General features: G+C 38.6%; 1 protein-coding gene across 1 annotated transcript in view; it reads left to right on the forward strand.

Annotated features, from left to right (window-relative positions):
• LOC137647255 (serine-rich adhesin for platelets-like) overlaps positions 1 to 16,619 on the forward strand; it is a 75,311-nt gene that overhangs the window by 47,822 nt on the left and 10,870 nt on the right. The window contains 3 exon segments of the mRNA XM_068380649.1: positions 1,489 to 2,064; positions 3,273 to 3,396; positions 3,819 to 3,939. Coding sequence (XP_068236750.1) covers positions 1,489 to 2,064; positions 3,273 to 3,396; positions 3,819 to 3,939 — 821 coding nt within the window.

Here is a 16,619-nt window from a genome sequence, read left to right on the forward strand (position 1 = left end):
CAATTTCAGTGCAGTGTGTGGAATAAGATATGCTTTGTATCATGGATGCTAAACTTTTCTTGTTATGAATTGGTCTACCCAGCCTTTTTATTAACAAACATATTTGGTATAAAGAAAAAATGTTGAGGAAACATTTGGTAAATGAAATAGGTCTTACTTAACTGGTGAAATGGGTTCGCTAAATTTGGGGTGTATCACTGTTTAGCCTTTGGGGTGGGTTGGGACATGGGGAAGAAGAGGCAATGGATAATAGAGGGAGAAATTTGACTCCAGTGCCCGGCTGCTACACATGAGACGAATAAGGTCGAAAGAAAAATATTTAGAATATTTTATGATATAATTGTCTCAAATTGGACTACAGTGCTGGGGTAAGGATATGAGGTTTTTGTCTTTGGAAGAAAATTAGTGGAAATTATTTAAAGTTACTGTAAGTCATCAAACTTGTATCCCTTTTATACAGTAGTAGTTATTTTCTATCTCTAACTTCTTCTTTTCCCTCATAGTTTAATTCTAGTGGCTTACCATAGATGCACTTGAGGCACTAAATTGGCCTCCAATCCCCAGAGCTGGACTATTGAATCAAAATTCATAAATCCCATCCATTGGTTTTGATTGTAACAATAAAAATTTTATTTTGATTTGGGTCTTAAGAAAATATGAATTAATTGTTTTGTTGATACATTTCCTTTTGCATTTCACATGCAAAATGTTTGTCAGTCATAAGCACAGATCAAAGGTGAATACTGTAGGTGGTAAGCTAGGGACGGCCTTTGTGTTTCATACACTGTATGTATATTATTAGCTTAGGCAGTGCGCAGGGAAGAAATTTGCGAGAATCGACTCCAAGGTAAATTTATGTACAGTAATTACTGTAATGTGAACTGTAGTACAGCTAAAGTACCTGATTATTGATAGAATTTCAATAATGTGTACCCTCAAGTCGATCGTTTGCCATTGTTGATATGTTAAACCAACCTTCAATTTGTATATTTCTTTTTCAATGTTTATCTGATTGTAGACTTTTCTTAGTTTTCTTGTGTCACAGGATGTACTTGGTGTTTTTAGTATTCATATGATTTTATTGAAACATTGTTGATGTTGTCATTGAAGTATTCTTGTCTAAATTGAAAGATGATTCATCATACCTTTCATAAGATTAATGACAGTTGAAGATACACACTTTGTTAATTTTTGGCACACATTAGACTAAAGCTTTTATATCTTGTATAAATAACAATAAATTTCCTTTTATAAATTACTAAAGTGAGGATTTATTTTTATACGGATATTTATTATGTCCAATTTATAAGGAGAGAGCCACCTTTTTAAAGTAAAAGAAACTAAATCCAAGTAATTGCATGGCAGTGAATCAACTGAAAGCAAATGTCATGACAATTTATTGCTTTTGAGTTTTTTGTCTATAGAGTAGTTACCAAGAATACAGAAAGACCCATTGACAAGTGGTAGTTATATCCCCTTACCCCACAGCCCCCTCACGGTCAGCTCCACCACGGGAATGCCATCGTCGTACCCACTCTCATTCGGCAGCTACTAGGAAAGAATGTAATGTGCGTGGAAGCCAGCAGGCCCAGTCATACCATGTGGAGTTGTCAAGCACACTCTATGGCGGGGATCTTCGGACCCCGGAGACCCCCAGTCTCATGACGCAGAGTATGGATCCAGCCATCTTGTCCCAATTGGCTGGCACTTCAAAACGTAGTTCTGCGGATCCCATGTCGTTGAGCTTGGGAGCCGAGCAAATGTCTCGTTCCTTAGGAATGGATATGTTGAGCCAGTCTTTAGGACACGAGGACCTGAAGCATTCGATGGAGTTTGACCCCATGACACAGAGCCTAGGTCCTGAGCAGCTGGCACGTAGTCTAGGGCAACCAGACATTAATGACCTGATGACCCGCAGTTTGGACTTCGGCCACCTAACCAATGGGGAAGCCGAGACCTGGGGAGAACGGATTTCTCATCCTCCTCCGGCACATACCCAGCCGAGACCCACCAGCCTCTTTGGGGACGAGAATGACTTGGTGGTAGAGGATGTGACACCCCAAGGTACACAGGCCTGAATTGAGCACAATTTTGTTTTGTTTAGATTACAATAATTACGTACTTCATTTTTTCATCTTATAAAAATCAGTAGTTTTTATTTTGAAAAATGATACATCCATGAAATAAGTTTTTAACTAATATGCTTGTTGTCAGTATTATAGTTTATTGAGGTCAGTTGGAAACAGTGTCTTATTTTTTTTATTTTGAAGTTGCACAACATTGTATTTTTCTTGAATGAGGACTTTTATATAATTTTCAAGACTTGAACACAGAAATACTTTTGCAAGGGAACACTAATGTAATTTTGTTTTGATTGGTGTGAATTTAAAAAAAAGAAAAAATATTTTAATGGTATTTTTGTGTTTTCTTTTTTCGATAAATAAAACTCCCTTTATACTACTTTACTCTTTATCAGGAGACTTCCTAGTATTTTTTTTTAAGTGTTCAATATATAGTATTGTAATTAGTCCTTGAAATGTTTATATTTGAGTTTTTTACCATTTGAGTTTTGATTTCACAATTTATTCTTCCCTTCAGAATGATTTTCTAATAACATAAAATATTGTGGTTGTGGGAAACATGGCCTAATAGGTCTCGGTTTGAATTGTGTGGATTTTGTTTTGACTTGTTAATTAGATGCTAAAGTCAACTGTTAAATTACATGTAGAAATTATATCAAACATCTGAATATACGACTTTGACGACTTTATTACAGTAATAATTGTATTTGTTCAAATTAAAAATTGATAAATTTCATTAGCCATATTAAAATGTACTGTTTTTATGTCTATTAGACCATAATCAGTATGTAGTACTTTTAAAGGAATGACTTAACTACTCTTGGTCTCTATTGTGAGCCTTGACTATATTTGCATTGAATTTTCACATCTTATCGTAGTGTGCCCTTTACTAAATTTTTTGTAGCGTAGTTCACACAAGCTCTTTGAACTTTGCAGTGCACAGCCTTTTGCTCCTGAAATCTGATGACAAATTAAATCTCAATTTTTTTTTTTTCACTTTTCAAGAATACAATGTTGTGTTGCTTTTTTACTTCTCTGAATGTTCAATAAGCTTTAGTATAAATGACAATTGTTTAGATAACAGTGACTTGAAGGTATGTTTGTATGCTATTGTAAGTTTTATGAAATACACTTTTTTTTTTTTTTTTTATGTTCCTGAAGGTTCTAAAATAATCTTGTTCCACCTTGCAGAAAGTAATAGCCAGCTTAGTGGATCAACAAAGTTTGTTCCAGCACCAGAGAGCATCATGAGTCCTGAATTTCAAGCAACGGCAGCTATGCGAGTCAGTCAAGGTCAAGCTCCACAGTCTCAGGGGTTAGTACGCTTTTCTCACACGAGCAGTGAACTTGTCATCATACTTTTATTTGTCTAGAGTTTGCAATGACATATTTACTGTACATTCGTGTCAATATTCAGTAAAAATCTGATTATCCGACAGTTTTTTATCCACTGATTTGTAAAAAAGAATAAATAATGCATTAGTGAATAGGCATTCTATACTTCAGATAATATGTCTACATCTTTGAGTGATAAGCATTTCATAAGTGGACATTAGTAGCTTTAAATTAAACTGAGACATATAGAACTATGGAGAAAGGTTGATTGGGAAAGGTCAGATTTCTAGGAGCCAACATTTGTGAATCAGAATAATGAAGTTAGTGTACCTGGGAAGGTAAAACGCTACGAGTTTAAGGTTTATAAACGCGAATCTAAAAATTTTTCTCTTCGCTTCCTAGATCGTCACAGGCTCGTTCACAGCTTAATGCCACTGTAACCAGAAGTAATTCTGCATCACGTTCCCAACGCCCACCTCCGTCCCAAAGACCTACTACATCAACTCCGCAAGCTACTCCAAGAGTAAGTATTGTATCAGTTGATATTATGTAGGCTGCTCTTTGTGCAAGAGCCCTACTCCAAGAGTAAGTATAATGTCTGTTGATTTTTCAATATTAATCTTACCCGATAATCATGTAGCTGTCAACTCCGTTGCCCGACAGAATTCTACGGAAGGGATACGCCAGCGATCGCTATACAAGAGGGGGGTGTACTCACAAGCGCCACCTGTGGCCAGGTACTGCAGTACTTCTTGTTGACACCACCTCAATTTTTCCTCTGTCGTGCTTCCGGCAAGACGTTCATGGATACGCTTATAATTTTGGAGTCTTGTTCACGGTTTTTGGTGAAGTATTGCTCTAAGATTTCAGCTTTCGCTATTCAGGAAGTTTTATTATTAGCTTAGCTAGCTTTTGGAATTAATTTGATTAATTATGGTGACGAAGAGAGTATGAACTCTCTTTCACCTTTAAATGGCCGACCCTTCCCTTAGACGGAAGTGTTGGTGTCTAAGAGAGTATAGACTCTCTTTCTTAATTTTGCTTAACAAAAGTTATAGATTTATTTTATATCTCTCCGCCTTTTATAGGCCTCTTCGATTAACTTCCTTTTCTTATAAACTTATTAAAATTAATTTTTATATTTGTTTATAGCGACTTTTCCTAATAGTAGGCGGTCTTTTCTTGGTACCGAAGTTAATTAACATTGAGCCCGTCATTTCGGTTTTACCTGTTAACATATTATGCTATTTTAATGTTTTTGAAAGAATTTCTTTGATAGTCTCGTACTGTTTTTTCAAAGTTGAACTAACGTTTTGTTTTGTCTCTGCAGTTGTTGACGTTCAGAACGTTCAACTTGCGCTCTATCGTTACGATAGAGAGAGAATTTTCACGGTGTCACGTTGCAGTAAGAGTAACCGTTTCTAGCGTTTTGTTCATTCTTTCTTAGCTTAATGGTTTTAATTCTAATAAAGGAACTTTTTATTTGGGAAATATTTCAGTTTTTTTCCTTTAACAATAATATGCTTTAACGATATATATGATTGGGCTCTTCTCTCAGGTTCTAAGTCAAGAGAGAGAGAGAGAGAGAGATAGAGACGGAGGGAGAGAGAGCTGGATAAACGTTTCGTTCAAGCGAGTAACGTTGTTATCGTTTTTGCTCTTCTCCCTAGTCTCTTTAGGGGAAGAAGGTAAACGTTTCTAGAGTTTTATTCTTGTTCTCAAGCTTTATGCGGTGAGAGATTTTAAACGTAGTTTATTTGATCTAGTGTTTAGTCTCTTTCCAGCCACTGAATTATTTATCTTTCATTAGATTTTTCTGTTACATTGTAATTCTGTTTTCGCAATTACTAACTTTTAAGGAAGGATAGAATTGCGTGTTTCAGGTACAGTAAGGTCCCGAATTATGCGAGAATTTGGTCGATGAAAGGCCTCGTGTAATTGGAAATTCGTATATTTCGAAACACATCATGGCGGTAAACAGCAACCTACCCGGCAATTTTTTTTTCACTCCATTTCTAGCTTTCTAGCTATATATATACTGTATATACACTGTGTGTGTGTATGTATGTATATATTATATATATATAAAACATATATATATATATATATATATATAGATATATATATATATATATATATATATATATATATATATATATATATATATATATATATATATATATATATATATATATATATATATATATATATATATACTGTAGCTTTTATCTTAACAATACTGTAAGAAATCCTTTTTATAGATTTTTTTTATAAAATACTGTACAAAATTTCTTTTATGGATAAATAAAACAATAAAAAGTTGTTAAAGTTTTGATAATTTTATATGACTGTAGTATTTACTACTGTACTATGCATAGCTTACTGTTTTCAGTATTTTCCGAATGATGTAGAATTATTTCCTATAGATACAAAAAACAAAAAAGGGTTTTCAAGGTTTGATACAGTACGTATCTAGCAATAGTTAAAAATTACAGTATAGTACTGTATATCCATGATGACACTCCCACACGTAAACACGGCCACTAGGCGCAAGTGTGCACTAGGCTGCTGTACGATAATCACGCTTTTTTTGCCCTGAGCGGTCATTTCACTAATGATAATTTTTCAAAGTTAATATAATTTCTTTATGCTTATAATTCGTAATTATACTTAAAAGTAGGGTTATTAATTAAATGGTTGAGTAAAAAAAACAATTAATACTACTATTATTTAATTTCAAATGGCTGCATAATACTGAATATTCTAATGGGTTCTTTTTATCTTCAATCGTAAATCTTACGCCTGGATAAGCAACAAAAGGAAAGGAATAGGTCTCTCTCTCTCTCTCTCTCTCTCTTCATATCGTTTCCTGTATAGTTTTCAAATATGTTCGTCATACATTTGTACATTATTTATCCACTTTATTCTCTCTCTCTCTCTCTCTCTCTCTCTCTCTCTCTCTCTCTCTCTCTCTCTCTCTCTCTCTCTCTCTCTGCGTTTCCTTTCCCTTTATAGTTTTGTGAAATTTCGTTGTCCAGTCATTCGGTAATGAGAAGTCATTTTCGCTTTCGACATCGAAAGAAAACTTTGTTTCTTCAATATACTCATCACTGGAGGATTCAGAACTAGTGCTCTCATTATCAAACAGGTTATCATTATCAAAATCCACAACAAGAATATCATTTATTTCATCTAAAGAAATAACCTTCCTCTTTAGACCTTTCATTACAAAAGGAACAACAGTAGTAGGTTGGCCAGGGCACCAGCCACCCGTTGAGATACTACCGCTAGAGAGTTATGGGGTCTTTTGACTGGCCAGACAGTACTACATTGGATTCTTCTCTCTGGTTACGGTTCATTTTCCCTTTACCTACATACACTCTGAATAGTCTGGCATATTCTTTACATATTCTCCTCTATCCTCATACACCTGACAACACAGATTACCAAACAATTCTTCATCACCCAAGGGGTTACTGCACTGTAATTGTTCAGTGCCACTTTCCTCTTGGTAAGGGTAGAAGAGACTCTTTAGCTATGGTAAGCAGCTCTTCTAGGAGAAGGACACTCCAAAATCAAACCACTGTTCTCTAGTCTTGGGTAGTGCCATAGCCTCTGTACCATGGCCTTTCACCGTCTAGGGTTAGAGTTCTCTTGCTTGAGGGTACACTCGAGCACACTCTCCTATCTTATTTCTCTTCCTCTTGTTTTGTTAAAGTTTTTCTAGTTTATATAGGAGATATTTATTGTTGTTACTCTTCTTAGAATATTTTATTTTCCTTTTTTCCTTTCCACACTGAGCTATTTTCCCTGTTGGAGCCCCTGGGCTTATAGCATACTGCTTTTCCAACTAGGGTTGTAGTTTAGTAAGTAATAATAATAATAATAAATAACCACTTATGCATGAACGCCTGAGCGCACTGATAGGAAACCAGTTCAAACCACAGTTTTGTAACATCAAGCTACCTTCAGAAAAATAGTTGCCAGACATCATATAAGTTTCTATTCACAGTCCCCATATGCTGAGAGTGTTGCCAAGTGGTGATCCTATACTTACTATACGAGTAAAGTAACATCACGAGACTGACGGCTTGTAAAAGGCAATTAAATTCATGAACGGAATATACAGTTGAAGGCGGTACCGAGTAGATCGTGGTGAACGGTTTATCACGTGGGTGACGCTTAACAGGTTAAAAAAAACATTTTATATAGTTCGGTATTTTCTCTATCCATCCTCTCCCAGAAAACCTTCAAATGTGAATTATCGGAATGTGTGCAGATCTTGGCAGTGCGATAACTAGTTAGCGACTAAGAATAAAAAAAATAAAAAGCCCGATTGACGAATGACGAAGCTGATGAAGAGGATATCGAATAGCGATTTTTCCCTAATTAATTTTTTCTACGTTCTGTCTAATCCAATGTACAGTACATTCTTATGTAAAGGGCGAACCCCAACATTTCTTGATGCTGCTACACTTTAATTATAGATATTTTACCACCAATTTATAATCTTTATTTATAATAACATCTTTAGTAAAAGCTCTTCAATATCACTTTCAGGAGTAAATGCGTTTATGATCGACGATGAAACGTAAAAAAAAAAACGTTTTCCTTTTAAGAAGGCGTTTTTTTAGGGGAAAAAAAACACGAAATAAAATTGCTCATATTTCATATATTTTGATTTTCTAAGGATAAATAAAACATTAATTATAACATTATTATTACATAGTACCTGGTAAGATATCTTTTGCCGCAAAAGTTAACCTATAGACAGATGTTAAAATTGGTTAGCGAGTTCGTTATGATCAGCGATGGAACGTACTAAACAAAGTAATGGGTTTGGTTGTGGTGACATGTTTGGCAGTAGCATGATATAAAATAGTCTTTATTTTGATGGTTTGTAATTTAAAGTTTAATGAATAAAGATTTTTCACCATAATCACAACATAAGTATAAAAATTAATTAGTACAAATATGGAATATTATACATATAGGTGTTGGACAGTTAGGCTAGGCCTAGCGACAAGTTCACACAACAGATGGGCAAACCTTAACATTTTTCATCCAAAACTAGTCTTGAAATGTTTGAACAGAAATCTTTCTCTCACATTCTCCCCCCCCCCTTCTCAGACATCGGGGAACCATCACCCCCCCCCCCAATACAATTAAGAAAACAATAGATTTCCTACGCTTCGCGGTGCTTGACTCGCGGATTTAGAATGCTCCTCGCAAATACAGGAAAATTAATTTTTAAAAACTATCGATCGCGTAATTGAGGAATCGCGTAATTAGAACACGTGTAATTCGGGACCCTACTGTACAAACCACTTAAAGTTTCGAGTTCAGTGAAATAAGTGCAAACAGAAAATCAAAAGTGATAAGTGATTAGCGCAAAGTGTGTCAGTGTTGTGCGTGAGGGTACTTCTGTGCGTGCCAGTCGTCCTCCCAGTCCGGGACCTCTTGTAAGCTCCCAAGCCCAGGGGAGAAGCAATGTCGAAGGGCAAAAGGGTTCGGCAGGCCTTGATCGGCGCACAGAAGTATCCTCGGTGGTTGCGGGCGTGTCTTACAGAGACCGTCACTCCCACCCGCAGACGATTGAGCCCTTATTTTGCTCGTCTGCAGAAGAAATTTCGGGGAGAAACGCTGGACTCAGGTCTCAAGACCTCTTAAACGTAAAGTCCAGACCTCTAGAGTTCAACAACCCGGATGCAGTCATTGGGTTAGCTCTGACTCTCCGCAGTCATCAGGTGACTGCACACCTCCTAAGAGAGGTAAGGCGATGCCTCAACAGACCTCATTTTCTGTTAAGGCTTTGCCTCAACAGACCTTATCGTCTGTTGATCCCAAGATAACTTTGCTGCAGTCCATGCAGTCGCAGCTTGCGGTCTTAATGCGTGAGTTTCAGGCTGAGAAGGTTACACCTCCTCCTGCGAGCGCTCCACCTCACCGCAGTCCAGTCTGCCAGGCGTACGAAGTTGAGGTTCCTCAAGCTACCTTACCGCGTTCGGAGTTGCCAGTTACCAGCGTTGTGCAGCAACCTCAACCTTCCTTAAGGCAACCTCAACAATGGGAGCAGGAGTCTTTTGCCTTGAGGCAAGATTTTCTTGCAGTTAGACCATCTTCGAGGCAACAACCTTTTGAGGTACGACAACCTCTACCATCCTTGAGGCAGCCACCTCAGCTCTCGCAGCTGCTACCTCAACTTTCCTCAAGGCGAGAGCCTTAACTCTTGAGGCTAGCTCCTCAAGAACCTCAACTCGTGAGACAGGACCTGCGTTCTGCGCAGCCGCTACCTCAACTCTCGCAGCTCACACCTCAAGAACCTCAACTCGTGAGTCAAGAGCCTCTCTCTGCGCAGCCACCTCAACCCTTGAGGCAAGCGCAACTCTTGAGGCAGGAACCTCATGCTATGAGTCAGCCACCTCAACGCATGCATCTGCCACTTTCTCCTCAACTTGAGCCTCTTCCCATTCAACTTTGAAATAACAAATGACAATAATAACACCTCATTACTTTCATAACTTGCATTTGTAATCATATACATGTATGCCTACACAAACATTATGATAATGGAAGTTATTCGTATTACTTAAGTTAAACAAATATATATGTATTCCTTGCAATATATTTTTAACAAAATCGCAAAATATGGCAAAAATATCTTCAAAACAAAAATTAATCATGAGTTATGAATGTAATGTAAATATTATGTTGATATTAAAACCCCATGCAAGCATGCATGAAGTAATGCAGTGTTGCCAACAGGGCGAGTTTCCCTTTCCTGAGGTGAAGTAGATTATAGTGCGTATATTTAGTGCAGCTTAATTCTACGATTATCATGCCGGCTATCAAATTCATCAACAAAACAGTCTAAATCAATTCCCTCGGCACGTGCACTTTCAATGGACAGTAATGCGATATTACTCAATCTAGCACTGGTCATGGAATTTCTGAGAAATGTTACACGCCATGCAACATGCTCTGCTTACCTTTCAGCATGCTCTACATACAGCATGCTCTGCATACAGCATGCTCTGCATACAGCATGCTCTGCATACCTTACCGCATGCTTCTCAGTCACACATCTTTGGTTGTTGCCAACTCACTAGACTGTCAAGCAGTTTCATAACGTTGCCTTCTAGTCTGCTGCTTTTGCACCAGTGAAACCCTCACTGAGAGAACTTAGCTTTTCTCGGATATGGTCCCTGTAGATGAGAAAGTGCTTTTCTCCCTCCTTCTGATATTCCCTTGAGGACTCTGTCATTTGGAGAGGAGCCTTTAGCTGCGTAGCCTCCTATGGACTTTTATTTAAGCATAACATGCTTCCAGGGAAGGTAATGGTTCCACTTCAGTCGCTAACCCCATCTGTTACCACACCTGCTCCCATAGAACTTGAGCTGTGTTGCAAGACATGCAGTCCAAGCTTAGTCCTTGTTAGAGGATTTTTTGTTTACGGAGTCAGTGTGTCACTGGGAAGACGTTCAACAACCAGCAGAAGTGACTTGTTGTGACGCAGTGCGGCAACCTCAGCAACCCGATAAGGAGTTGTCTGTACGACCCAGACAGTCTAGACAGCTTCGGGTTGTCACTGTACTTCCTCGCTTCCCCATGGTTGACAGTTCACAGACTGTGCAGCAGTACCATGATCTTGTGTCCGGCTCCGTCAGACGACTGGCTTTTAAGAGCTCCCACAAGTCGTCGCTGTCTGGAGATTCTCAGATGGACTTTGGATCTGACCAAGGAACTGGGCCTCCTGGTCAGTTTTGAGGAGTCTCAGCTCGTCCCATCCCAGTCCATTGTCTACCTGGGTATGGATCTTCAGAGTCGAGCTTTTCAGGCTTTTCCGTCGGCCCCAAGGATCTTCCAAGCCCTAGAATGCATCCAGAGCATGCTGAGAAGGAACCGATGCTCAGTCAGGTAGTGGATGAGTCTAACAGGGACACTTTCATCGCTGGCCCTGTTCATCGTGTTAGGGAGACTCCACCTCCCCCCCCTTCAGTATCATCTAGCTGCTCACTGGATAAAGGACATGACGCTAGAGACGGTCTCAGTTCCTGTTTCCGAAGAGAGGAGGTCTTCTCTCGCGTGGTGTAAGAACAGCTTTCTTCTCAAGGAAGTCTACCTTTGGCTGTTCAGAAACCCGACCGCCGTCTCCTCTTGGACGCATCAGACACGGGCTGTGGTGCGACTTTGGACGGACAGGAATGCTCGGGAACATGGAATCAGGAGCAAAGGACACTTCACATCAATTGCAAGGAGTTATTGGCGGTTCTTCTGGCCTTGATAAACTTCAAGTCCCTCCAGCTTAACAAGGTGGTGGAGGTGGACTCTGACAACACCACAGCCCTGGCTTACATCTTCAAGCAGGGAGGGACTCTTTCGTGGAAGTTGTTCTAGATCGCAAGGGACCTCCTCATCATGTCAAAAGATCGAAAGCTCACGCTGATAACGAGGTTCATTCAGGGCGGTATGAATGTCATGGCAGATCGCCTCAGCCGGAAGGGTCAGGTCATCCCCACAGAGTGGACCCTTCACAAGAATGTTTGCAGCAGACTTTGGGCCCTGTGGGGTCAGCCAACCATAGATCTGTTCGCTACCTCGATAACCTAGAGACTCCTGTTGTATTGTTCTCCGATTCCAGACCCAGCAGCAGTTCACGTGGATGCTTTTCTGCTGGATTGGTTCCATCTCGACCTGTATGCATTCCCGCCGTTCAAGATTGTCAACAGGGTACTTCAGAAGTTCTCCTCTCGCAAAGGGACACGGCTGACGTTGGTTGGCTCCGCTCTGGCCCGCGAGAGAATGGTTCATAGAGATACTGCAATGGCTGGTCGACATTCCCAGGACTCTTCCTCTAGGAGTGAACCTTCTACGTCAACCTCACGTAAAGAAGGTACACCCAAACCTCCACGCTCTTCGTCTGACTGCCTTCAGACTTTCGAAAGACTCTCAAGAGCTAGGGGCTTTTCGAAGGAGGCAGCCAGAGCGATTGCCAGAGCAAGGAGAACATCCACTCTCAGAATCTATCAGTCTCAAGGGGAAGTCTTCCGTAGCTGGTACAAGACCAATGCAGTATCCTCAACCAGTACCACTGCAACCCAGATTGCTGACTTCCTGTTACATCTAAGGAAAGTAAGATCCCTTTCAGCTCCTACGATCAAGGGTTACAGAAGTATGTTGGCAGCGGTTTTCCGCCACAGAGGCTTGGATCTTTCCACCAACAAAGATCTACAGGACCTCCCTAGGTCTTTTGAGACCTCAAAGGAACGTCGGTTGTCCACTCCAGGTTGGAATCTAGACGTGGTCCTAAGGTTCCTTATGTCATCAAGATTTGAACCTCTCCAATCAGCCTCCTTTTAGGACCTCACATTAAAAACTCTTTTCCTCGTGTGCTTGACAACAGCTAAAAGAGTAAGTGAGATCCACGCCTTCAGCAGGATCATTGTTTTCACATCTGAAACGGCTACATGTTCCTTGCAGCTCGGTTTTTGCTAAACGAGCTTCCTTCACGTCCTTGGCCTAAGTCGTTCGAGATCCCAAGCCTGTCCAACTTGGTGGGGAATGAACTGGAGAGAGTACTTTGCCCAGTTAGAGCTCTTAGGTACTATCTAAAAAGGTCTTAACCTTTACGAGGACAATCAGAAGCCTTATGGTGTGCTATCAAGAAACCTTCTTTTCCAAGGTCTAAGAACTCAGTTTCTTACCTATTCAGGCTTCTGATTAGGGAAGCACATTCTCATCTGAAGGAAGAAGACCTTGCTTTGCTGAAGGTAAGGACACATGAAGTGGGAGCTGTGGCTACTTCAGTGGCCTTCAAACAGAACCATTCTCTGCAGAGTGTTATGGATGCCACCTATTGGAGAAGCAAGTCAGTGTTCGCATCATTCTATCTCAAAGATGTCCAGTCTCTTTACGAGTACTGCTACACCCTGGGACCATTCGTAGCAACGAATGCAGTAGTAGGCGAGGGCTCAGCCACTACATTCCCATAATCCCATAACCTTTTAACCTTTCTCTTGAATACTTTTTATGGGTTGTACGGTCGGCTAAGAAGCCTTCCACATCCTTGTTGATTTGGCGGGTGGTCAATTCTTTCTTGAGAAGCGCCAAGGTTAAAGGTTGTGATGAGGTCCTTTAGTATGGGTTGCAGCCCTTGATACTTCAGCACCTTAGAGTTGTTCAGCCTCCTAAGAGGAACGCTGCGCTCAGTAAGGAAGACAAACTTATTTAAGGCAGAGTAATGGCTCAAGTCGACTTCCTTACCAGGTACTTATAATTTCATTGTTATTTTGAATAACTGATAATATGAAATACGGGATACTTAGCTTCTTGATATACATGTACACTGGTTTTCACCCACCTCCCTGGGTGTGAATCAGCTACAGTAGGGTCCCGAATTATGCGAGAATTTGGTCGATTAATGACCTCGTGTAAATGGAAAATCGCGAATTTCGAAACACACAACAGAAATAATTCCATTGCGGCCATGGCAACCAGCAATTTGCCTATTCAAATGTGTTTACTACCCATTTCCAATACTTTCTTTGTACTATACTGTATTTCTTTATAATATCAAATTGTTTTTGTAAATAAATAAAATATTTAATATACTTTAAAGTTCTAATAACTTGAAAAATGGTTAAAATTACAACCAGGATAGGTGTAAACACCATATATTTCCCGTTATAACACAACCCAAAATACAGACAAATTTTAATGTTTGTCATATCTATTGTATAATACAACTGGTGAATAGCAAAACCATCACTCTATAGACTAGCTTGTTGTATGATTGAAAATCCAGAATTATCAAAATAAAGGCGATTTTATATCATGCGTTTCCTAAACACGCTAAAAAGCACAATAGAAAACGACAACCAATGTTTTTTTTACGTTTATCTCTGATCACAACGAAGAAACAGACGCATTTATACATCTGTGTTTTTGAATTGACAGCAATTTTACCAAGTATATATAGATTATATGTTGAATTTGTTATTACCAATGTTCTAATTATTTTTTATTAGAATTTTCAAATAAATGAAATGAATGCCATTTATGAAATGTTTTTCTTTATGATGCCGCCTGAAACGGAAACCTTCCATTTGTTTACGCTCCATCTTCGATCATAATAAACAAACGAATGCATTAAACACACATGATCTAAGTCATAACTAATGATATTACAAACATTTAGTAAACATTATGTTATTACAAATATTTTACTTACCGTATCCATATAAATTCCTAAATTCGTAGCAAAGCTGGAAATTTTTTTTTCCTTGCGCGTTTAATCCACAATAGCAAACTGCCGCTAATGACAGAGTGATAACTTACGATAATTCTAAACTGTTACGAAAGATAATTGTCCTTTCCATATCCAAAATACTTTTCCTAACTTCAGTTATAAGTCAACTTGTACCCACCTCAATTATGGATCCATATGCAAAAAAGGTAAAAGAAGAAAGTACTAGGCCTATTTTTAAAGTCACCGAACAATTAGGTTACCGCTATAACGTTCGATTTGAGAGAGAGAGAGAGAGAGAGAGAGAGAGAGAGAGAGAGAGAGAGAGAGAGAGAGAGAGAGAGAGAGAGAGAGAGAGAGAGAGATGGTTTTAAAGTACTAAACAATAAATATGATAGGTTATAACACATTGGTGTTTATGTAATATTAACTGTATAGATGGTTTGAATAAGTTAAGAAATGGTGTAAACAATTCTTTGTTATTGTATTCGCGCGGAAGCTAGACATCAGCTGATGTGATCACAGCCAAAAGTAAAACAAAAATAAGTTAGCAATACTCGATTTTTAAAACACACCCGAAATTTTACAACATAAGTACATGTTTTATTATAGCGCAATTGACATTTAAAGAGTAAAAATTTTCTGGAATAGAATGGTGTTTCCTAAAAAATAGTGGTTTGCGGACGAAATCGGTTACCGTATTTTAAGCTATGATTGAAATGGATTTATACACGGTATAATTTTTTCGTTTTGTAATTAATTGACACTTCAAGAAAACCGATTTTGGTTTCTTCATCTATTTGTAAGTATTGTATAACGAGAGAGAGAGAGAGAGAGAGAGAGAGAGAGAGAGAGAGAGAGAGAGAGAGATATTATGACGCAGAAGGTTACAGACCTAGAACAGGGGAGGATGAAGGTGGGGGGAGTAATGAGATAGGCTGGGTGGACTCGCAGGGGAGACGGTAGGAGACGGGGGAAGGGGGGATTTGGTTGCCAGTGGCTAAAAATAGATTCTGAAAGACGGTAAAGGGAAAAACGAATCCCATCGAATAAAGAGAATAAGGAAAGGGAATAAGATCCAGAGGAATAATAGATATAATGGAATGAAAATGACTAGATGGTGTTAGTTGTGATAAGAATAATTTAGATATTTGAAATAAGAGTGTCTGAGGAGGTATAGAAGGAATTCGTGATAAATATAGAGGAATATCAAAGGATACAGTTAGTTTGCATTAAAGGGTTTGTTATCGTTTATCAGCAGTGAATAGCCTAAACTTCGGTAACGAGTCGTCAATATTTTGTCATATTTTAAACAGTATACATTTGATTTGCAAACATTGGTTTTGTAGAGTAGACGGTAAAATAAAATCTAGAGAGAGAGAGAGAGAGAGAGAGAGAGATTTCTGCCATCAAATCTCTCTCTCTCTCTCTCTCTCTCTCTCTCTCTCTCTCTCTCTCTCTCTCTCTCTCTCTCTCTCTAGATTTTATTTTACCGTCTACTCTACAAAACCAATGTTTGCAAATCAAATGTATAGCCTACTGTTTAAAATATGACAAAATATTGACGACTCGTTACCGAAGTTTAGGCTATTCACTGCCGATAAACGAACCCAGTCTACTCGTGAAAACCTTGAACGCCCAAAGGGAAAAATAAGGCTTTTAAATATACTGTACTAAACAAAAATAATGCTTTAATATACCATCATTAACACTACCATTACAATTATCGTAAGGTTGGAGAAAGATAAAGATTGCCGAGAACGTAACCACATTTCTGTTTACATTTTGTCAGCTGGACTCGCACAGTTAACAGTTGATTTCATTGTTGATGTGGAATTTTATCCTTAAATAGGCTATTCATTATGAAATTATGTTAATGAAATGTAATGTTAATATTGTTTTGTAACATTTATTATAAATCACCGTATTTAGGGCTACCAATATACTTAAAAAGACTA

The sequence above is a fragment of the Palaemon carinicauda genome, chromosome 9 (assembly GCF_036898095.1).
Source record: "Palaemon carinicauda isolate YSFRI2023 chromosome 9, ASM3689809v2, whole genome shotgun sequence".
In the NCBI taxonomy this organism is placed as follows: Eukaryota; Metazoa; Arthropoda; class Malacostraca; order Decapoda; family Palaemonidae; genus Palaemon; species Palaemon carinicauda.